Below are 23699 nucleotides of genomic sequence, written 5' to 3'. Positions count from 1 at the left end.
TAAAATATCTATATAATAACGAAAGACATGAAACATTGCGACGGCGTTCTAGCGATGTAAATGTTTCGATTATAGTTCTGTCGCCTATCATTTTTAAAGCCCTTTTTTGAATGCTATCTGCCCAGATATGCGAATTATATTAAAGATTTGGACGGATAAAAGCTTTGTAGATTATAGCCAGATCAGAAGGGGTGAAAAATTTCTTGCATCTTCGGAGAAATCCTAAGAAAAATCCTCCTAAGAGAAATCCTCATGGATAGCGGCATCGGAGGTGGGTTACGCTTTAACGAGAGGAGACAGCATTGAGTTTTCGAAGCATTAAATTCTACAGTTTAATGGATTAGAAGTGACAGACAAAAGATCGTTTATAAATGTAAGGAAGAGAGTCGGAGACAAAATGGAGCCCTGGGGTACACCAGCATTTATTTTATGAATTTAAGACTTGGAACTATCCAATACAACTTGTATTGAACGGTTAGAAAGGTAATTTCTAATCCAACGAAGAAGAGATTTATCAATAACAAAAGCACAAATTTTCGATAAGAGAGCTTGGTGCCAAACTCCATCAAATGCTTTTGAAATATCAAGTGCAATAATCTTACTTTTTCCAAAACGATGTAAAGATTTGTTCCACTGTTCGGTGATATGAACCATGAGATCACCAGTGGACCTATTGCTACGAAAGCCATACTGTCGGTCATTAAGAAGCTTCCGTTCTTCAAGATATTTCTTAAGCTGAAAATTAATCAGCGTTTCCATGACCTTAAGAAGGGACGTAAGTGCAATTGGATGATAGTTTGAGGGAGAGGAGGATTCGCCTTTTTTAGGGACAGGCTGGACAAATGCAGTTTTCCATCCACTTCGGGAAGAGACCTGTAGAATAGGACAGATGGAAAAGCTTACGCAGTGGTTTTGCCAGCGTTGAAGAACACCTCTTCAGAACAATAGGGGGAATACTATCTGGGCCAGTGGATTCGTGTATGTGAAGGTCTTTCAGTACTCTTTCGATGTGTGATTAAAGATTTTAATTGCTTCATAACTTTGATCAAAATTAAACCTCCTACTGAAAAACTCTGTGCTTTGTTTTGGCCCTTCAAAATTTGACGTTCAATATTTGCAGTAGTGCCCTTTAGGTGCAATGTTAATCTTCTACTACACGATGAATATAGATACATGTGCCTTCTTCCGATTCCTCTCTGTTATTTTATCGACTGTTGCAAGCGCTATACCCGTTAAAATCAGAGTCATGATTCAATTTGACTTACTCACTTGCTTCAATTCTAAGTGAACTAACTCCTCACCCCCCAACAATTTCACCATCTAGCTCGGTCGCCAGTTGCGTACTCCAAGTTGGGTGAGGTCACTTTTCACTTGTGCGTGCCACCTGACCCCGATCTTCCTCTAATGAACCGTCCTGTGGGCGTGGATTCGAAGACTTTTCGGAACAAGTAATTAGTTTTCATACGCTCGACTTTACCCTGCAGTCTTCTCAGTCGTTGGACTTTTATTCCTCTGGCTAAGTTTTAGTCTCTGTACATTACGTAGAGCTTGTCGTTTCGTCTTCTCCTTCACTCCCCTTCTATGCATACGAGACCGAAAATAATGCAAAGAACTTGTCATAGTCCATGCTTCTGCATCGAATACTAGAAGGGGGATGATGAGGGTCATACATAGCGACACTTTGGTTCCTCGAGAGATGGCTTTGCTAGTTAATTTATTTCTTAGTCCAAAGAAAAAGAAACAGCGGTTATCAAGAGTTTTTTTTTTAGTTTGATCTCAGCGCTGGTGATGTTTTCTGCATTCTTAGCGGAGCCTAGGTAGATAAAGTCCTTAACTACCTCAAAGTTACGTCTTTCGACGGTGACGTTTTGACCGAGACGTTATCGGTGTTTTAAGTCCTTTCTTGGCAACAACATGTACTTTGTTTTGCCCTAACCGTTAAACTCAATGTTGCCACCTCTGCCCCAATGTTCGCAAAAGCGCTATTGACATCGCATTGAGTTCTTCCGGTTATGTCAATGTCATGAGCTTATGTCAAATGGACAAACTCTTTAAAGATAGTGTCTCTAGTGTTGACGTGTGAGCTATGCACTATTCTTTCAAGCACGATGTTAAACAAATCACATGACAGCGCATCACCTTGTCTAAAACCTTTTTTGACATCAAAATGTTCTGTTAAGTTGTTTCCAACCTTTATGGAGCAGCGCGAATTTAATTTTACAGTTTTATTTATTTAGCAACGAAACCATACCAACCAGATTAGTTTAAACGGATAAAAGAAAAGAAAAACGTCAAACAGTTACACCGAAAATTTAACCTACACGACACGTCGATTTTCTTCTGTGTCATGTTTTCGACTTTTTTTTCTCTTGTACACTTATGTTAATCGTAATGTCACATGCATCCAGTTCTATAGTGTAATAGCAGACTTGTTGCGTTGGACGGTCATCCCATAGGTCTTGGGTTCACCTGTTTGTCTGCGCTACCTAATATTTTTCTACTTAGTACTGGCCCTTGCCATGATTTCACAAATCCTCGTAGATTTATTCTTCCCAAAAAAGTGTCTTCTGAAGTTTGGCGTCGGATTCAGCATAAAATTGGAGGTCCCAGCCATCCCTGAAATTGTTAAGAAATGTTTGAGAGTTGTAAATCACTTTTCCCAAGAACTAAATGGATTTCTGTTCTGTTTGTGACCCAGTTTGAATATGGCTTCAAATGCAATATATCGATAAATTCAAATAAAATAAAATTGGCATCACCTATACTAGCATATGCACATCTCTAGCAACAAACGTCACATCAAAATAAATTTTTTTGTATCCAAATCAAACTGAGAAAAAATGCACTCCAAGCTAAATTTCCTCCTTTGATTTTTCTACCATCAATTTTATACACAAATTTGTACAAAACAAACACAAAATAGATAAACGAAAACTGCACCAAGTTGAAACGTAAATATTTAAACAATAGCTCTGCAATAATTGCAGAATCCAAACTTTTTCAACAAATCTCAAAAAATAAAAATGATACAGTACCAAGGAAGGGGGTTTCCAGCTGGCTACGAAGATGACAGTAATGACGAAGAGGTGGGTTCCTTCATTTTCCTTTTTTTCTTCCTCCTAGAAGTTAAAAATAATATTTTTCAACTTATTTTATCATAACCTTTAAAGAAGGATTTTGAATCAATGGAGATTTTCACTCAGAATCTTAAAATAACCGTCGTTCCTAATATAACAAAGTCAGCTGGATTGAATGGTGAAGATTTTGATGCTGAATTGCCAATGGCACTGGAAACATGGTTCACCTCATATCAAACTATGTGGAATTCATGTAAGTGCTATAGAATAGCTAAGATTCACGTCCATTGATATATTAAATCGTTATTTATTTGTAGATAAAAGCACACCAACTTTAAGTCAGAATCTCAAAGCTGTCTATATGAACGATGAAAATCCATTGTTACTGGCGCTTAAACTTTTTGCCAACTGTCCAGGTTGCAACAATTTAAAGAACAAGAATTTAGCATTATTCGGTAAGATTTTGTTTGTTTACTTATTCATGCAACAAAGACGAAGTATCAAGTAATTTAAATTGAAACCTGAACAATAAACTGGTAGATTTTTTGTTATAATTATTGACGTTAAGATGGTTAAATTTAGTGCTAACGTTAGGTAAATATAAAAAAATATATCGGTTCACGTAGGTATTTAAATTTTGAATTTAAAATGTAAGGGAAAAGCAGTTTTGGGTAAAAACAAAGTTATACGCAGAAAAGCAAGCAGTCCGATTAGCATCTTGTAAAAACTCCGCTGATTTTTGGAAAATGGCTAGAGAGCTGAATGGAAGACGCTTTACTATCCACACAAAACTGTCTTCAAATGTAATGCTTTCCAATTTCAAGAATGTTTTAAATCCTGAAATAACGCCGACAAATTGGCAATTCGCAGCACCTGGATTCGTAGTCGACTCTCTGGACTGTGCATTTACATTTAGCGAATTGGAAGAATCACTAGAGACGCTTAAAGATGGAAAAGCAGGTAATCCAGTGGATTTTTTTAAGTATGAGACTGTCATGCTTAAAGAGCACCTTTTAAAACTTTTTAATACAGTTTTGGATGGAGAAATGCCTCCAGATAATTTTCGAGATGCTATTATATTTCCAATCCACAAGAAAGGATCATTATTTGATGCAGCTAACTACAGAGGGATGTTCTTTTAAAATGCATCTTACAAGATATTTACAACGATGATGCATAAGCGTCTTGTAAGTTGGATTGAGACCGGAAACTTGCTGAGGGAGTTCCATGTTGGATTTAGACCATGATATTTAGCAATAGATAACATTTTTATGTTCAGGAGTTTGGCAGAGAATTTCTTGAAACAAACGAAACGATTTTAAAGCGGCTTTTGATACAATCGATCGAAGTGCACTATTCTATAAGCTGTATGGTCTTGGGATATCATTGAAGTTTTGTCGCTCTATCGAGCACCTATATAGAGTAACAAGGGCGGCTGTATGGACAGGTGAAGAACTCTCAGACTGGTTTGAAACCTCATCGGGAGTGAGACAAGTTTGTACATTAAGCCCTACTTTGTTTGCACTATTCATAGACGATCTTTTAGACTGCCGGGTGGAGTGGATTTCTCGATGCGGATTAAAGCACTTCTGTTCGCAGACGATTTAGTCATGTTTGCGCATTCACCGGAAACTCTGCAGCTCATGATAAACAGGGTTTACCAGTATTGTCAGTTATGGAATTTAATAGTAAATATAGATAAATCAAAAGTTATGGTTATTAAAAATGGTGGTGGACGTAATGCATCAAATGAAAAATTAAGCTTTAAACCCGAAAATTTTGATTGTGTGCGAGACTACAAATACCTTGGCATTACTGTAACAAATAATTTAAATATGGAAAAACACTTGAAAGAATAATTGGTTAAGGCGAAAACTGCTATTAAGATTACATGGAAACAATGCTTCATGAATAAGTGTATAGCACATAGTAGCAAGTTTAAAGTATTTGAAGCAGTAGCTGAGAGCATACTTTTATAAGGATCGCAGGTATGGTGATGTAAAAAGTACAATTGGGTTGAAATACTCGTGACGCACTTTATAAAAAGAATATTTCATTTGCCGAAAAATACGCCAAACAACGTTATAATGCTGGAAACGGGTCTCTCCTTTATTTTACAAAACACTGAAGTTACAAGCGGACTTCTTGCTTGGTCGTGAATAATGTGTTCATAAAAGCGATACAATATCAAAATAGTTGGTATCAAGAGTGGCAAGATCTTGCTCAGGAATGTCAAATTAATTTTAAGTTATTCTTCGAGGATATGACAACCGCTAAAAACATCTTGTATGAACTCATTTCAAATGTTGACTAAAAATGTAGAGCTGAATATATTGCTGAAGCGTGTAATTCCTTTACAAAACAACTTACAGCAGATTAAATCATAACCTTGCAGGGAAAAACTATTTTAAGGCTTCCAATAATGTCCGTGTGATTTGTATGATGGTCAGATAGATTTAAATTTCATTTCACACATATCTGATTTACCCCAAGAGTGTTATATGTGCAACCTAACAGAAAGAGAGAGCACTGTTCACTGCTTGGGAAAGTTTAAATTTTGAAACTATAAAAGTGTGCTATTGTCTGAAAATGTCTTGAAAACTAAAAAAAATCGAAACGCTCATTTTTATCGTATGAAAAATGCTTGTATCATGAATTCATCCAGGTCATCTTGTAACCACATTGGTAAAAATCATTTTAACATTACAAATCAACTAGACGTTCAAAGAGAAATAAGATTTTCGGTTTCAAATAATGTTAACCAGGAGACTGGATTTTAATATGAATTCAGTTTTTCACAGGAATAGCGTTTGAAAACGATGCTATTCTAAAGAACAACTTTTTAGAGATTAAACTTTAGAGATGGGTGTCCGAAAATTTTATAAAGTAATTTGCAAGTCAAGCTTTTGTTTTGTAAACTTTTAAAACTTTCCTTAAAATGTATCAACATAAATTCACTACAAAGTCACGTGTGCTGAGGAGTTGATTGCAGTCAAAATGATATGAATGACTTTATTATGACTAAAAACCGTGAGAGCAATTGGGATGGTTGGATAGAAGTAGAAAAGAGATACCGATGAATATTTTTTTAAATATTCAAGAGCAAACTGATGAGCATTCCTAGAAAAACGGGCCTTACTGTTGGATAGTTTGAGGGCAGGAAAATGAAATGAAAAATCGCGCGATTATTTTTTAAATTAAACATATAGTTTTGATTGCAAAATCGAAATTAAAAAAATGTTATAACACATAAAAACTAAGAGATTTTTCTGAATTCATTTTATTATAACCTTTTAAAACAAAACAAAAAACAAACTCAAATCAATTAACAAAGTAATATTGTTTTCAATTAGTTCAACTGTATGCTGTTGGCTACACGACGCAAGAAAACAGTTATATTCATTTTTTTTCGATTTCTAATTGTTTGTTTTAAATCTCGTGATTTTTTTTTAATAATTTCTCCTGTCCATTTCTTATCTTTTCTACTTCAGTTTGCACTACAATAGCTTCTTTTCTAAAACTTTCAGTCTGCTATGCCACGCTTCAGCATTATTTTGTGTTCGCGGGAATTGTTTTCCACACTGTCATACACAGACAAAAAGTTAAAAGAGTATTGCACTTGCCTACTTCCATTACGAATGTAATTCATTTTTAACCACTCTGCTGAACTAAGTGCATCCTCGTCATCTTTCAAACTATTTTGCATAATAGGAAGAGACTTCTTCGGGTGGAACGAAAGCTAAACATTTGATCATTCTTATTTTTAATGCAAACTCGTTACTGTTACCGTATTTGCTCGCAAATACTTCTTGTTGTACTCGTCGCCAAATAATTTGCCCGAAGTGAAACAAACATTCGCAGTCGAAACTATCGCCTTTTCGTAATCAGTTATGATTCTTTCGGGCCGTAACTTAATTTTGAACTCAGTTGCAACTCTTAGCAAATCGGAAAAAAATATCTCATAACACTTAATTGTCTTTTTTGACATGAACCAGAAAATAAGTGGGACAACACTGTTCTCAATCTGACCGTGGATTGTAAACAATTGACGCATGACAGTGGGATCGACATAAAATTTACCGTCCATTAACCAACATTTTGCTGTTTGCAGGAGAACCAAGTTGGATATTGTTCCTAACAATATAATTTGCCATCACTTTCTTTTTCTGACAAAATAAATAATTCACCTTCAAGATGTTTCAAATCATCTGTTATATGTATCTATTTGATTGATATCTTGCGGTTCTTTAATCGAAGATACTCGAACACACGAATTTTTTTTCCTTTTTTTGCAGAAGTAGATGGCAAACATTGTCTCACAGAAGATTGACATTCCACAACACTGTCACGGATAATCTGCCATGGATGAATACACAATGATTCTGCAATTCTCTTAATGATGCTATTTGTTTTACTAATTTCCCTAGCACAAGAATCAGAATTATGGCAGTTTTCTGATGGTGTTATTTTAATTACATGTTCTTCGTCTTTAAGCGTTGTGCTGACTCTTCCCTTGCAAAATTTGTTCTTTCTCTGCTGAAAGCTTCAACGGAAAAAAGCACCTCCTTGTTTTTCAAGGTGATAATCGTAGCCGTCAATTATTAATTTTTGGCCACCTTTGTTTGTCCTAACTTCACTTATAGTACAATTCATTGCGGTCAATACTAAACAATTTGATTAGGCTCAACTAGTAAATGATAGCAGTAAAACCGTTACCGAGAGGCAGAATTGCTGTAGGTATGCATAATGCATATATTGTTTGTGCAAGAGTTAATATAAAAAAAAATGTTTACGTATAGTAAAAACAAAACCAATTACGATATTATTATGTTTTAGTCAAGTAATTTAACTTTCAAACCTCTGAATTCTTTTCTTATTTAGTTCAATGCACGTATTTTGTAAACAAAAAACGGGATTGTCGGGATTTTGCGGGATTTTAAAAAGGGGGATTGTGATTGATCGGGATTTTGAATAAGCGGGATTTTAAAAGATTGGATTTCAAAAAATCGGTATTTTAGAAGACCGGATTATAAAACATTTTCTTCAGGATTTTAAAAAGAGGGATTCCGATACGCACCCGCCAACGGACATTAGTAACTACGCGAAACAAGCGACAGGCAAATCTTAAAATAGAATTGTCGGATGCTATAAGGCATTACCCTATTTTTTGATACAAAAAAAATCATTTTTAGAATATTAAAAATGAGTAAAGAGGAAAATTCAATTTTTGACCAAAGCAAATTTTTAAAGTATTACAGTTCGACAAGATCAATGGTGTTACCCCCCCCCCCCACAAAAAATTTTTTAAACTGTTCTGTGTAACGAATCTGGTTATCTGAAACTGGAAATGGTAAAGACACCATACTATTTTTATTATGGTAAAAAAGTACCGTTGTTTTCTCTTCTTTTTAAAAATTTGAAAGTGGTTTTTGTTGTGTTGCATAATTAAACGGTGATTTTTTAAGAGCTTGAGAAATTTAAAAAAAAAAAAAACGCATAAAATTTGCAAAATCTCATCGATTCTTTATTTGAAACGTTAGATTGGTCCATGACATTTACTTTTTGAAGATAATTTCAATTAAATGTTGACCGCGGCTGCGTTTTAGGTGGTCCATTCGGAAAGTCCAATTTTGGGTAACTTTTTCGAGCATTTCGGCCGGAATAGCCCGAATTTCTTCGGAAATGTTGTCTTCCAAAGCTGGAATAGTTGCTGGTTTATTTGTGTAGACTTTAGACTTGACGTAGCCCTACAAAAAATAGTCTAAAGGCGTCAAATCGCATGATCTTGGTGGCCAACTTACCGGTCAATTCCTTGAGATGAATTGTTCTCCGAAGTTTTCCCTCAAAATGGCCATAGAATCGCGAGCTGTGTGGCATGTAGCGCCATCTTGTTGAAACCACATGTCAACCAAGTTCAGTTCTTCCATTTTTGGCAACAAAAAGTTTGTTAGCATTGAACGATAGCGATCGCCATTCACCGTAACGTTGCGTAACAGCATCTTTGAAAAAGTACGGTCCAATGATTCCACCAGCGTACAAACCACACCAAACAGTGCATTTTTCGGGATGCATGGGCAGTTCTTGAACGGCTTCTGGTTGCTCTTCACTCCAAATGCGGCAATTTTGCTTATTTACGTAGCCATTCAACCAGAAATGAGCCTTATCGCTGAACAAAATTTGTCGATAAAAAAGCGGATTTTCTGCCAACTTTTCTAGGGCCCATTCACTGAAAATTCGACGTTGTGGCATATCGTTCGGCTTCAGTTCTTGCACGAGCTGTATTTTATACGGTTTTACACCAAGATCTTTGCGTAAAATCTTCCATGTGGTCGAATAACACAAACCCAATTGCTGCGAACGGCGACGAATCGACATTTGACGGTTTTCAGCAACACTCTCAGAAACAGACGCAATATTCTCTTCTGTACGCACTGTACGCATTCGTGTGGTTGGTTTAATGTCCAATAAAGTAAACTGAGTGCGAAACTTGGTCACAATCGCATTAATTGTTTGCTCACTTGGTCGATTATGTAGACCATAAATCGGACGTAAAGCGCGAAACACATTTCGAACCGAACACTGATTTTGGTAATAAAATTCAATGATTTGCAAGCGTTGCTCGTTAGTAAGTCTATTCATGATGAAATGTCAAAGCATACTGAGCATCTTTCTCTTTGACACCATGTCTGAAATCCCGCGTGATCTGTCAAATACTAATGCATGAAAATCCTAACCTCAAAAAAATCACCCTTTATTTTGTATTTGACATCAAAATTTTTTTTTTTACTATTAAAAAGATTTTTAACTTCCCATAGCAAGTTATTGTAATCTGTCCGATTTGTCGAATTGATAATATTGGCCTTTTTGGCGTTTTAAGGTTCCTAGAGCCAAAATAAAAGATTTTTAGAGAGATGTCTGCGTGCATGTTTACGTACGTTTGAACGTTCTTACTTTCGTCGTCTATAGTTTAAGAACCAGTGGAGATATCGACTTCAAATTAATTTTGTTATACAGATAATAATGCAGAAAGATGCATTATTGTTTTTTTACCATACCATTTTGAAAAAACGGTAAAAATTTTGGTTAACCCTAAATATCTCACGAACCAATAACGCTATTAAACTTTGTATTATATATTGTAATGTGATACCAAACAAATAGATTTACTTATAAATAAAAAAACTGAAAACAAAATGTGTCACGTCGAAAATGTTACGAACAAAAATTGATTTTATCTCCAAAATCATGTTGTGCAAAGAGGAGTAACGTTTTTGACATCTGGTAAGATTTTAAGAAAAATCTAATGCACAGTTTTTCTAATAGAACATAAAAACCAAAAAAAAGACCAATCACTCAAAGTTGGTAAAAATTGATTGTCGACTCAAAGGTCTTTTCAATACTTTTATATAATTCCTTCGAACTAATTTTCTCTTATAAAAAATATTGTTTTTAACATTCAGTAAAATTTTGAAAAAAAATTGAAATGACGATTTCCTAACAAAAAATAAAATACAAAAAAAAAACAATACTAAAACTTGATAAAAATGTACTGTCGACTCAAATATCTTTTCTTAAAAAATAAAAATATCGGCTTCAAACTTATTTTATCCCACAGAAAATATTGTTTTCAACATTGAGTAAATTTTTTATTAAAAACCAATTTTTAATAAAATCTACAAAAAACAGTACGCAAATTTAGTAAAAATTGATGTTCGATTCTCGGTATCTCGTGTACAATAGAAGATATTGACTTCAAACAAATTTCATTTATCCAATTTGTATTTGCTTATATAAGAAATAAAAACTTTTAAGAAATGCTACTAAAATTGGTAAAAATTGGGTTTCGACTAAAAATCTCGTTTACAATCAACCTATTTCATCATAAGCACAATATTGCTGTTAATTTTAAAATCTTTTAGAATAATTCAACTGACAACTTTTTTAACAAAACACGAAAACCTACAAAATTTTAAGCAAGACAAATCGACAGACGGGATGGGCAGTTATCAGTGTCGGTCGCATCCCAGCCCCTTTTTTTAATATGGAATCGATTCAGAGGTTTCATACTATTGGCTCGAAATGATTTGTGCTAAGTAACATATGTATATACACAACACCTCAAAAAATTGAGTTTTAAGATTAAAACCGTTCTAAACTTTGACGATTAACCTAGACTGGGGCATTATATTGCCGAAAAAATGCTGAATTTGCCAAAACCGTTTCAACTAGGGACTAAATTGTGTGGAAACTTCTGAAATCTCTTGGAAGCAAAAACTTGTTTTTTTTTTCCTTAGGCCATCAATTTTTAGGAGGTTCCAGAGAATCCTCACAGAGCTTATCATTTTTGACGACCTTCAAGAATCAATGATGAATTGCGTATGAAAATTTAAAACAGAAAAAAAAAACGGTTTTATTTAAACAATAAAAAAATACTTTTTAATTTCCAAAACCGGAAGAAAATAAAATAAATACCTTTAACATTTCCAGTTCCCTATAAAATCTAATCTTAAATGCATGATTAGTTCCGAGCAATCGATTCTGTGCCAACCTTCTGGCTTACTCCTTTCACAGTCCAAGTTTTAATGAACATTTCATACAAATATTATTCGATGTTCGTACGATCATTTTGAAAGTGATCATATAAAGTTGTTTAGAACAAAGTACTTTTCAACTATAACATGCATGTTTCGTTATAATTCTTCATTTTTATAAATAATATTAATTTATTTAAATAATATTAATTTATTTATTTTGGCCTCTCTTCTACTGGTATTATTTTGACTGCAGCCTTATACATATTTACCTTAAATAAGATTCAAAGACGAGAAAATTATCCTAGAATATTTGGATCGTAAATTAACTTGCAAGGACGCACCTACTCTCTCGAATCATTTTGAAAACTGGAGTGCATCTTACTCATGATCATGAAAAGTTTCTAGATTTAAAAATCTCCTGAGACACTAACGTAGGCTCCGTTCGGTAAATAAAGACTGGTCTCCCTTTTAATCCAAGTCACTCAATTGTGCTTCTTTAAAATCGATTTGCGATGATACATATCGAAGTTAGAAATCATAATGAAATGCACGACTGGGTCGCACGAACTTACTCCTGTATCCAAAATCGAATTTTCGATTTTTGACCAACAAATTTGTACGGGGTCTACTGTTATGTTTTGATCTTAGGTTAAGTTAAAGTGACTGTCTATGATGGACAGACTTAGGCCAGTTTAATGGCTCAATGAAACCAGTTTGATTCCCTTACGAAACCTGAGAGGTTGATATGCCAATATGATTTAGATAGTTATAGAAGAATTCTAGATAATTCTTTCGTTTTTGAGATAGAGCAGTGCATGTACATAAAAGGTGAAGACCTGTTTCCGCCTTTTCCTCGTCCATACAACTTCTGCAAAAGTCATTTGAGAATACGCCTAGCCACTTGGCGTGCTTTCCTATTAGACAGTGTCCGGTTATGATACCTATTATCGACCTTATATGCGATCTGCTTAGAGATAGGAAGCACCATGAACGCTTTAAATCTAGTGTTGACCAGATGCTTCTTGTGACCTGACACGTGGTGATGCTGTTCCATCTGGTGTTTGCCTTCTTCATAGCATTTGCCAAACGTGGTAGAATGGGTTGTACTGTACCGTTCCTGGCGAGTTCATCTGCCTTACAATTACCTGGAATGTCTCTATGGCCCGGCACCCAGCAAAAGTTAAATATTAAACTTTTGTGCCATCTACAGTAGATATGATCGACAGTTATGGACTGTTATAGAGTTTGTAGAGACAGAGTCCAGAGCTTTGATAGCGGCCTGACTATCTGAGAAGATACGGACACGGCAAGACTTCTTTTATAGCCAAAATTTCCGCCTGGAACACGCTACAATGATCGAGAAGGCGGAATGAGAGACTTAATTTCAGTCGTTCCGAGTACATACCTCCACCAACTCCTCCTGGATTGACTCGTCTTCCAAGAATATCATTTCCTCCCAGAAAGATCTGAAAGATATAGAAACCTGGAAGTTTCTGTCGCATTGCAGTTAGAGGGATAGTGTAGTTTGTGGGCTTTGAAATTGATTCTAAATACCTGGAAATTATTATTTTTGATCTTAAAATTATTAAAAAAATTCATAACGCCAATCAGCTTAAAACCTTAATTTCCAAATTTGAACTCAAATATGATAAAAATCACCCATAGCTGGTTTTGCTGATCTCTGTTTTGGTATTTTCTTAATTTTAAATTAATTTTAATTTGATAATATAAATGTTTGTCAATTTTTTAAATTTATTAATTTCAGTGCCTTAAAAAAATCGTAAAAAATCTTAATAAGAAGCAAAAAGTAAACTCTTCCCTAATTTTAGTTAATAACTTTACTTTTACAATTTTTCATATAACATTAATCTTTGTTTTTAGTTCTTGAAACGATTTGTGCTCTCCACAAAACCAATCCGGAAATCGCCAACGTGTGCACGGACAACATGCGAATGGTTGCATTTAACTTTATCAAGACATCAGGAGTTCTACCGCTTTATCAAGGCATTACAACGGCCTATCAATTGATCAAAATAAAAGACATTCTGGTGATGAAAATTCAAGAACTTATCGATGAGAAACGCTACAAAGATGTAAGGTGTTGGTAGAGATGATAGATCAATTAGAATAGTCTCATTTCAAAGATTATTCTCTTGTTTCCTTTTGCTTGTATACTTTAGGCAGCATACTGGGCTATCGCTTTGGAAGCTACACAATCCTTTGATATTTATCAAATAGTTTTGCCACTCATTTTGCAGAATAAACCAAATCTAGCTGTTGAATGTTTAGATAAGGCCAAAGATCAACAAGAAGCAATGGTGCAGTTTCTTGACTCGCTATTGGACAAACGAAAGACTGTGATCGATCATTGTTATCCGATCATTGAGTGAGTTTTTATGTGCAGAAATTCTGTTCGATCGTTCAATACTTTCAAAATATTTGTTTCGGTTTTAATTTGAATCTTTTTGTGTGTCTCGCTTTTAGCCGTTATGGATATACTGAACTTAATCAATCAATTATAAGTTTTCGACCAATGTCGAAGCTTGTAGCTCGCCTCGCCAAAAAATACCAAATCGATGAGCAACTCACCCCCAATCTGAGTTACTCCAAATCCCGCTCATACATGTACTACCTCTATAAACGATTCAAAGATGGCAAAATGAGTCGTGATTCATTTCGCGAGCTTGTCAAAGATGCAGCAACCACAACAGTTTTGAAATATGATCTCGTAGCGAATATTTCGTCGCATGGTGATCGAGAAGAGGCGCTCTATTGGGTCAAGCTCTATCAGATTCCCACCGACCAATGGCCGTCTACTCTGTACGTCGATGACGGCGAACACAATAGCAGTAATGACACAGTCGACGGTGGATGGGTTGGTAATTGCAGTAGCGGTGGTGGTGGCAATGGTGGTGGAGTTGGAGTTGATGGTGGTGGAAGGGGAAGTGTATATGAGGAGAGTTTTTCAAGTAATTCCGGTGATGCATCTCCATCGGGAATCAAGGAGGAATATCTTCAATTGGAATTGAGAGACGAAGCAATTATCCTTGTCGATCGCAGGTCAACTTTCACCGATATGATAAAAACTCTAGAAAAACAAAGTTTAATCGGCTTAGATTCAGAATGGAAGCCATCAGCTTGTCAAGTTGAGACTGTTAGTTTGCTTCAATTGGCTACATTTGATAAGGTCTACCTCGTCGATGTCATGTCAGAAGACATAACTGATGATTTATGGAGACTTTTCGGACGCAATATTTTTAATAATTTAGAAATTCTTAAAATTGGATTCGCTCTGCGCCAAGATTTAATAATGTTGCAAAAAAGCTTGCCACAAATGAATCTTTGTCTATCAAGTGGATCGTGTTACTTAGATTTGAGAGATTTATGGAACAGATCAAAGTATATGCACTCGTTTAATTTTCCGTATAAAAGAGGTAGTTTGACTGTTTGGTCACTTGAATATTTGATCAAAGGAATATGTTTTATTTTTAGCTGATAAATCGGGACCAAGTCTGAGTGCTTTAACACAAGTTTGCTTAGGAAAAACACTGGACAAATCAAATCAATTATCCAACTGGGCCAAAAGACCTTTACGTCGGGATCAAATTATCTATGCAGGTAACTTATTTATTTAGTTTTAAATTGATTTTTGTTTTTTAATAATAATTTATATAATAGCACTCGATGCCTACTGTCTGGTACAAATCTACAAAGTTATAGCCGAATGTTTAACACGTATAGGTTATGACATTGATCGAATTGTCGACCAAATAACTTCGACAAATAGTACAAAACCCGAGAAATCGGCCAACAAACAATTAGATTGTAGTAGCTCAGCTTCTAGACCTTCCCGTAAGAGCTCTCGTAATACCTCCATGGAGTGTATAAGGTAATAAATTGTTCATCTAACTATAAAAGCAATTTTTTGACATTGATTTTTAAGTTCCACAAAAATAAAATTCATCTGTGATTCAATACTTGGTGGACTTCTTCATAATCTTCGTCGCCTCGGAATAGATTGTTTGGAAATTAATATGCGTACAAGCTTAGATCATTACGTGCGCAAGGCTCAACAAGAGAATCGATGCATTCTCTCACGTGATTCGCACTTTTTACACTTCAGCAAACATCTACCGAAAAGCCTCTGCATCGAGATACCCGAGGAAGCTCCAGATAATCAAGTTATTAATGTGATTCAGTACTTTAATATTACGATCAATAAAAACGAGATCATAACACGTTGTCCAAAATGCAATGGCATTGAATTTATATCAGCATCTGTATATCAAATACGTTTTCTTAAATATGGCCCGGAAAACCGAAATTCATCTTACACTCGGGGAGGGTCTAATGGAGGTGCTGCATGTGCAAATCCTGTTAGATTAATATTTAATTCAAGTGAGTCGTTTCTCGTTTAATGTTTTTTTTTATCATGTTGACTAACTTGTATTTTTTTTCTAGAACCAATTACTGATGAAGTGCTCCAAACAGGTAGAACTTTTTCATCAGCATTAATAAAAACCGACAAAATCAGCAACCGCGTTATTTCTTCAAAGAATGACTTTTTTATATGTGATGTAAGATTGGAATTGGGATTTAAGTTCCAAAACAAAATGTTAAATTTTATTTTCTATTTTTAGAAATGTGGTAGAATCACATGGCCCAACGAATATCGTATGAGTCCGAAAATTGCAAACCTAATTCTCGATGAATAGCGCAATCTTCTTCGGAAGAGAGGTTGTTGCCAGGATGAGGAGGTGACAAATGTGTAGAGCAAGTGATAAATAAATAAGTATTTTTTAAATAGTGGATTATTTAATTTGGTAATGTTTTTTTTTTTAATAAATATATATATATATAAATATTTACTATTCATATATTATGTAAATCTCATTATTTAATTTTGTAATGTAGTACAAAAGAAAAAAAGAGACAAAAGGCATACACACAATTGAACATACAAATACAAATATTAAAAAGAAAAATTAAATAAATGTTTTATGGTCATTGGATAACTGAGTTTTAAATTACTTTATTCAGGCCTTTATTACGAGTGTCGTTCAACGATCGATGCGATAAATGTCGAAAGCACCGATAATGAGTATTTTTGGTATTATGTCTTCATCGACAGAGTTTCTTGTTATTGTGAACATCGAACTTTGGGATTGTGAATAAAGACCAAATTTTGACATTTGAGTTAATTTCAGTGATAATTCATGTAGGGAAATTGTTTAATAATTTAATGTGAGTAGTTGAACTTTATAAAAATATAATGCAAGCAACTAATTGACTACTTTTTAGATAGTTAGCATGATTTCCAACGAGTTTTTCTTTGATTCAGACGACGATGAAATAGCAAGCGAAAGGATGGACAGGAATAGAAGTTATGACCTGTTGGTGATTGCCAGAAATAGAAGGCTTTTGAGGGACGCTTCGAACCCTCTGGAACTTGATGAAAATATGTGAATAAATAACATGAACATATTCACCCTTATCCTAATAGTCGTTTTGCTAAAACGCCAATGAAACGACAAGGCTCTGGAAACAAAAATTGGAATTTTATTGAAACGATTGAACGCTGCTCTTTTCGTATTATTTAAACACCAAAATGTGGTCTCTGGAGCGTTCTCGTTTTAAAGGCGTTTAAAACGACTACCGGAATAAGGGTGATTGTTTTCATTTGCTAATTTATTATTCTTTGAAGATTTTTGAAACACTTCAGGCTATCAAAGCCAGCTTTTGTCCAATTACTTGCTGACATTGATAACCACCTAGGGCCAGCAAAGGGAATAACTTCGATTCAAAGCATTATAAAATTAGCTACCGCACTACGATTCTGCGCCCATGGTTCATTCCAATTTAGTGTTGGCAACGAATATTGCCTGGGACTTGCACAGTCGACCGTATCCGTCGTGCTAAAAGAAGTGTTAAACTGCCTCGAAAGAATAATTTGCCCAGTGTGGATTAAGTTTCATTATACCGAAGCTGAAAAATCACGCTCTAAACTTAATTTTTATGAGCGCAGCCATATACTAGGAGTAATAGGTTGTGTCGATGGCACGCACATTAAAATTGCTTCTCCAAAAAAAAGATCTCCAACATGCGTACTATAATCGTAAAGGATTTTACAGCATAAATGCAATGATAGTAAGAAAACTCTTTTTCAATAATTTTGTCTATTAATTTACAAGTTTTGTTTTAGGTTTGTGACGATACGATGAAAATCCGTTTCATCAACGCAAAATACCCTGGATCAACTCATGATGCCAATGCTTTTAACATGTCAACCCTAAGGGTAATTCTGGAAAGGGAAACTGGAAGAGGACAACCAAACTCTTTCCTTTTAGGTAAGGTTTCAAAGAATACCCAAGGAGATGGGGGATATCCCCTAAAACCGTATTTGTTGACTCCATATCGAGATCCCAAATTGGCGTCACGTGAAAGTGCATTCAACAAAAAACATGCACAGGCAAGAAACATAATCGAACGAACAATTGGGGTTCTTAAAAATCAATTCAGATGTTTGCTACGGGAAAGGGAGTTGCATTATATTCCAAAGAAAGTACCTCAAATCACAAACGTGTGCGCATGCGCAGCAATGCATAACATTTGCTTGTTCTACAATACCCCTATAGTTGATGACTCCATAAATGAGCCCGAAGACGATGATGATGATGACTCAAGGATTTACACTCAACACCAGCAGTCGAACAGAAAAATGCAGACGATAACCATCGAAAGTTATATCGAATAAAATCATTCACAATAGCAATACATAATACCAAATTCAACTATCGATGTTCGACTATCGATAAAAGATCTTTTCAGGAGATAAGTTGTGCTAGTTAATAGTTAATTAAGGTAAGGTCAAGTGTAGACCCCAAATTTGACGTCTTGAAGGACAGAACGTCCTCATAGAAAGACATTTTGAGGGTGTAAAAGACACTTGTGGTACCCGTGGCATGATGGTTAGTGCGTTGGACTGTCATGCTAGAGGTCTTGGGTTCGATCCCTGCCTACGCCATCTAAAGTCTTTTCACGGGTACTGCCTCTTGCGAGGAATTGACAAATTCTCCAAGAGTAACTATTGTCATGAAAAAGTGCTTTCTCAAAATTAGCCTTTCGGAGTCGGCATATAAACTGTAGGTCCCCTCCATTCCTGACAAAATTACTCGCACACAGGAATGGTTGAGAGTTGTAAGTCACTAGGCCTTGGTTCTCAACGGACTGTCGCGCCACCCAATTTATTTATTTATTAAAAGACACTTGTACTTTTTGGGCCTATGGTCCTAGTAGAATGGCGAAGCCATCTTTCAAGCGATGAATATGACACGAACATTGGTAGGTTGCAATAGTGAGTGTATGGAACAACTTCACGTGGTAGAAAAAATTAAAAAGTCCCTTGGGTTCTGCAGACCCTATAAAAGGCAATGGTCTCACTGGAAAGACATTCGGTTTGTGACACACGCTGTATAACAGGTCTAAATGATGGCACTATCACAAACTGATGACAAAATGTTCAATGATAGCCAAGCATCAAAATCGATTGCTCAACTCAATCAAAGTTATAAAAAAACTTAAAGACAAGAACTTATGGTTCTTAGCTCACAGAACCATGTCTCAGCGATGTACCTGCAACAGCACTAAACCAATACGGTATCGATTCAACTATTGACACCCACCTTATGTATTAAAACGTATCATTGGTAAGAATATACTCCAAGAAACCAATGAAAGATGGGAATGCCTTGAAATATATACCAAGGCCCTAATTCTACAAAACAAAATCCTGCTCTATTTCGAATCTAGACAAAAAATCTACGACTGCTTGTAAGCATAATAACAGATCACAACCTGTTTGGTAACCATACACGTGCCAAAGATGCAGGGATGAGGAAGAACAAGAAGATAGCCAAGTTATTATGCCACTGCCCAGCAATATGTCATACTAGAAACAAATTCGTAGGCAGACACATATTAAATAAAGACTTCTTGAAAGCCTGTAAAAAATATACCGAATGTCTATGTGTTTTGTCCTCGGACGATAACTTTCATTAGACGCAAGATGAATAGCACAATGACTATCACAAAAAAGTTGCAAAGATGAATCAGTTCCTGGTAGTAGACAAAGCAACAGTCGCTTGCTTTTTTGATCACCAATATATTGCCCACCTTGAGATAAAAATACGTATCCCATGATAGATTTTCTTTCGTCTTAGTCGTTGACGTAATCAGCATCGCAATAACCAATAATTTCGCCATTTCCGTTTCGGTTGTAACAAAATTTGATTTTCGAAGTTCCCTTCAAATACCTAAGAACTCTCTTAGCTGCCAACCAATGTTCTTTGCCAGGGTTATTGTTGAATCTACCTAAGAAACTGACCACGTAGCAAATATCAGCACGACTGATTTGGGCCGTGAACAACAACCTGCCAATTAACTCCTGATAGGGTACTTTCGCAATTTCACGTTTAGCATCTTCTGATTTAGGGCAGTGGTCCTTGCTCAGTTTAACGTTCACATCCATTGGACTTGAAACCGGATTGCAATTGTTCATTCCAAATCTACTCAGCATCTTCGAAATATATTGCTCTTGATTTATGCAAAGTTTTCCAGACTCTCTATTGTGTTCCAACGTCATACACAGAAAAGAATTAACTTTGGAAAGCTCTTTCATCACCTTAGTCATCTTTTTTCGTTTTGAATACCCGTTTGGAACGAAACACTTTCTTTCTAATTGGAGTATTTACTGCTTTCCAAGTCTCGTTTTGTATTAAAGACTCGAACTCTTCACTAATCGCTTCACAATAGGTCGAAGGATCATCATCTTCACCGATTGCTTCATTCACAAACGTTACATAATTTTCGATATTCTTGGGCTAGAGATTCTCGATTTGAACGCCGCCGCGGTCCATCGACGACTTCCTCACTAGATAATGAACTTGGTGGAATATAATTTAAGCTAACGTCAACATACTCTTCTTAAACATTTTCAGAATTATCGTCCTCAACACCAGCAGTACCTTCAGCAACACCATCATCACAAATAGCAACATCAACTGCGCATAAGTTCTCCCCACTAAATTCTGACCTATGATTAAATCAAAAGTGTTAGAACAGCCTTTTAAATCATTTACCTCATGGAAACGCTGGTCTTCGAGAAATTTCACTTCTCTAGTTATATACTTACATCTTTTTGTTGACTGGGTTGAGTTCTCAGCATAGCCGAGCATGATGCATTTAATTGATTTAGCATCAAACTTCAATCTTTTCTGCTTCGGGACCATAACCATTCCAATCGAACCAAAGACTCTCAAATGAGACAAATCGGTTTTTTCACCATCCCGAATATCTTCTGAACAACGATTTTCGAGAGTTTTTATCGGAGTCCGATTTATCAGATACGCTGCGCTGTATACTGCCTCACCCCAATAATTTCTATTTTTTGTAATAATCATCCAAAAATAACACATGTCTGGCTCCTCCAAGCGATGCTTTTTCCATGGGTCCGGCGACATTCGAATGAATTAGCTACAGGAAATCAGTCGTAGTTGTTATTGATGATTTGAAACTGCTTCTGTTCTGTTTTCCTTCACAGCATTGGAACAATCTGTCTTTTCTAATTTTCGTAAGACCTCAGCATTTGGGTGTCCCATCTGTCTGTGCCACAAACTCTTGTTTTTAAATTCACCTAGGTACTACCCTGGCAGTATCTGTAACAGGAATATTTAATTTAAAAACTTTATCGATTTCAGTAGCCGATGCAAAAATAGTTTGTTTGCTGTCAAGAATTTTACATCCATCTGAATCGAACTGAACTTTGTTTCCATTTTTGACGCTTTGACTAATGGACATCAAGTTGAAGCATATTTCGGGAATATGAAGAACATCACGTACAAGCACCTCACTAACAGCACTGCCAGCGTAACGAAATCCTTCGAAGAACCCTTCATGTTGTTATCAAACTCTTCGACACTGTTTGTCATGTGCGACGATGCACCAGAGTCCACAAACCATTATTGATTCTTGAACAGAATATTATGTAAGTACAGCAAAATTTCCATGTCGTCGCCCTAATATTGGGTTGCCGTAAACGCCAAAATTCACTTTTTGAGTTTGGTATGCAGTTCTATGTTTTCGGGGTAGCTCTTTCCAAATCTTGTATTCGCTTTGCTCTGTCCCTTTCCATTGCAAGGATATACAGAATGCAGATACAATTTAAGCAGATTTGTTTTTAAGAATTGTTTTGACGTACGTCTTATTAAGCCTTATTTTGACATTCTCTTTCGTTCGATAGTTGTTCGAATTCGTATGATACGTATTTTTACTTTCTAACGATTCGAAAGTTCATTTTAATTCGTAACTTAAGCAAATTTTGACTTTCTAATCATTCGAAACAAATGTCATTTCATTAGCGTTCAATTTTTTCTGGCGAATAGATCCTCAAAACATGTAAGCTTTGATATTTGTGTTGAAAAATAGATAAAATAAAAATCCTTTATGAATTATTTGTGTTTTTTTTTTTAAATAAAGGTCGCAATCGCATTCCAATTGGACCAACCGGGAGCAGAAGCAGATTCTCATCAGATTGATGGAAGAAAATCCTGAGATAGCCAAGGGATTTTCAACAAACCGGGTTGACATCGATCACTTTTGGAGAGATGCTGCGGAGAAGCTGAATAGCTACGGACCTCCTTCTAAAGACGGTGCGACTTGGAAAAAGGTCTATAAATTAAATTTTAACAAAAAAAGTTGTATAGTAACAAATGTTTGGTTTCAAGGTTTGGGCTGATTTTAAATCCAAAACAAAAAAGAAACTGGTGGAAAATGAAGTAAAAAGGAAACAGTCGGGATTCAATGACAACAATCTTGTAGCCCTAACCGAGTTCGAGGAAGCTATTGTCAGGATCACTTCACTTAAGCAGTCCGTTGAAGGCATAAGTGCCAGGGTATTTGGCATAATCCAAGTAGAGGAGTCTGAAACGGTGGCGGCTTCTACATCAAAAAAAGTGTCTATGGCTTCTTGCCTTGAAGAAAATTTGAAACCAGGCGCAATAATTGAAGACCAAGAGAAGCTGTCTGTACCTTCTAGCAATAGAGCAAACAAATACACTCCAGTTAAAATTCTTCAAAAGCAAAATGAAGTACAGGAAGTTTTTTTTGCAGAACTGTCCTCCAAACTGGATGATATTAAGGACGAACTTCACCGAATGAATAGATATGTATATACAAAAGGCTGATGACACAGAAAAAAAAATGTATGAAGAGAACCGTCGGCACAATCTCGCCGTGGAAAAATTAATGCGCGAGAAGTTAGAATTAAAGAAAAAAGTCCTGGAAGTGCAACTTGACCAGGTCATGGCTAAACTGGGCTCTACATAAGTTTGGGACCCGTCCCACAAGATCTTTGAATGTGAGATTTTAATCTGCTTACCTACATATATAAAAGAATAAAAAAGTTTCCAGTTGTTTTTTGAATTAAGTTTATTTTTTGTGAATGGTTTTAGTTTTGAATTAAGTTTTTTTTTGTTGTGAATGGTTTTAGTTTTGAATTAAGTTTTTTTTTGTTGCGAATGGTTTTAGTTTTTAATTAATTTATTTTTGAATCAAAAAAATGAAATAAATAAGACTGATATAGTGATATCGCAATATGTAAAATGTGTACTCCTTTAATTAAAATAAACCAGCGATTCTGTCACGAGCGTTTCTAGCTTCAAGAATGTTACTATTTTCACTTTCATCCACGTCACTAAAAGCATTTTCAGTGTGATCTTCAATGTGCAAATTTTCAGCATTATCTGCAACTTTGAAATGAATGCAGATGTTGTGCAAGGCTGCGCAAACGTTTATTATTTGGGCAGCCTTTTCTGCTGAGTAATGCAACTGCCTAGCCTTAGACAACACCTAAATCTGTTCTTCAGTAAGCCGATAGTTCGTTCATTAATATTGCGTGCCTTGGAATGTTGAATATTGTGCTTGCTTTCAGAACTTCCGGTAATTGGTGAACGTCATTACCCAAGGTTCTAGGGGATAGCCTGCGTCACCTGAATCAATCAGAAGCCAGAAGTCCTACAATAAAGGAAAAAAC

At 35.6% G+C, this 23699-nt stretch overlaps 1 protein-coding gene and 1 long non-coding RNA gene across 3 annotated transcripts; both read left to right on the top strand.

The window, feature by feature from the left end:
* Positions 1-2805: 2805 nt before the first annotated feature.
* LOC129947029 (exonuclease mut-7 homolog) lies at positions 2806-16606 on the top strand. 2 transcript variants are annotated; one of them, XM_056057439.1, is made up of 11 exons: positions 2806-3086; positions 3174-3330; positions 3395-3532; positions 13493-13704; positions 13792-13997; positions 14096-15045; positions 15104-15229; positions 15290-15500; positions 15555-16009; positions 16073-16188; positions 16252-16606. In XM_056057439.1, exons 1-11 carry the CDS (start codon positions 3024-3026, stop codon positions 16324-16326), a joined length of 2709 nt encoding a protein of 902 aa, XP_055913414.1. In that variant the 5' UTR covers positions 2806-3023; the 3' UTR covers positions 16327-16606. The 2 variants fall into 2 exon arrangements, with proteins under 2 accessions (XP_055913414.1, XP_055913413.1); XM_056057438.1 differs by having other exon boundaries at positions 3171-3330.
* Positions 16607-16918: 312 nt separating this feature from the next.
* Positions 16919-23323, top strand: LOC129947055 (uncharacterized). Its single transcript, XR_008781678.1, has 3 exons — positions 16919-17758; positions 17814-17958; positions 22145-23323. It is a non-coding gene; the product is annotated as an uncharacterized LOC129947055 (long non-coding RNA).
* The last annotated feature ends 376 nt before the right edge of the window (positions 23324-23699 follow it).

The sequence above is a fragment of the Eupeodes corollae genome, chromosome 2 (assembly GCF_945859685.1).
Source record: "Eupeodes corollae chromosome 2, idEupCoro1.1, whole genome shotgun sequence".
Classification (NCBI taxonomy): domain Eukaryota; kingdom Metazoa; phylum Arthropoda; class Insecta; order Diptera; family Syrphidae; genus Eupeodes; species Eupeodes corollae.
The sequence above is the reverse complement of the archived record's forward strand: the minus strand, read 5'-3'. Positions and strand labels throughout refer to the sequence as shown.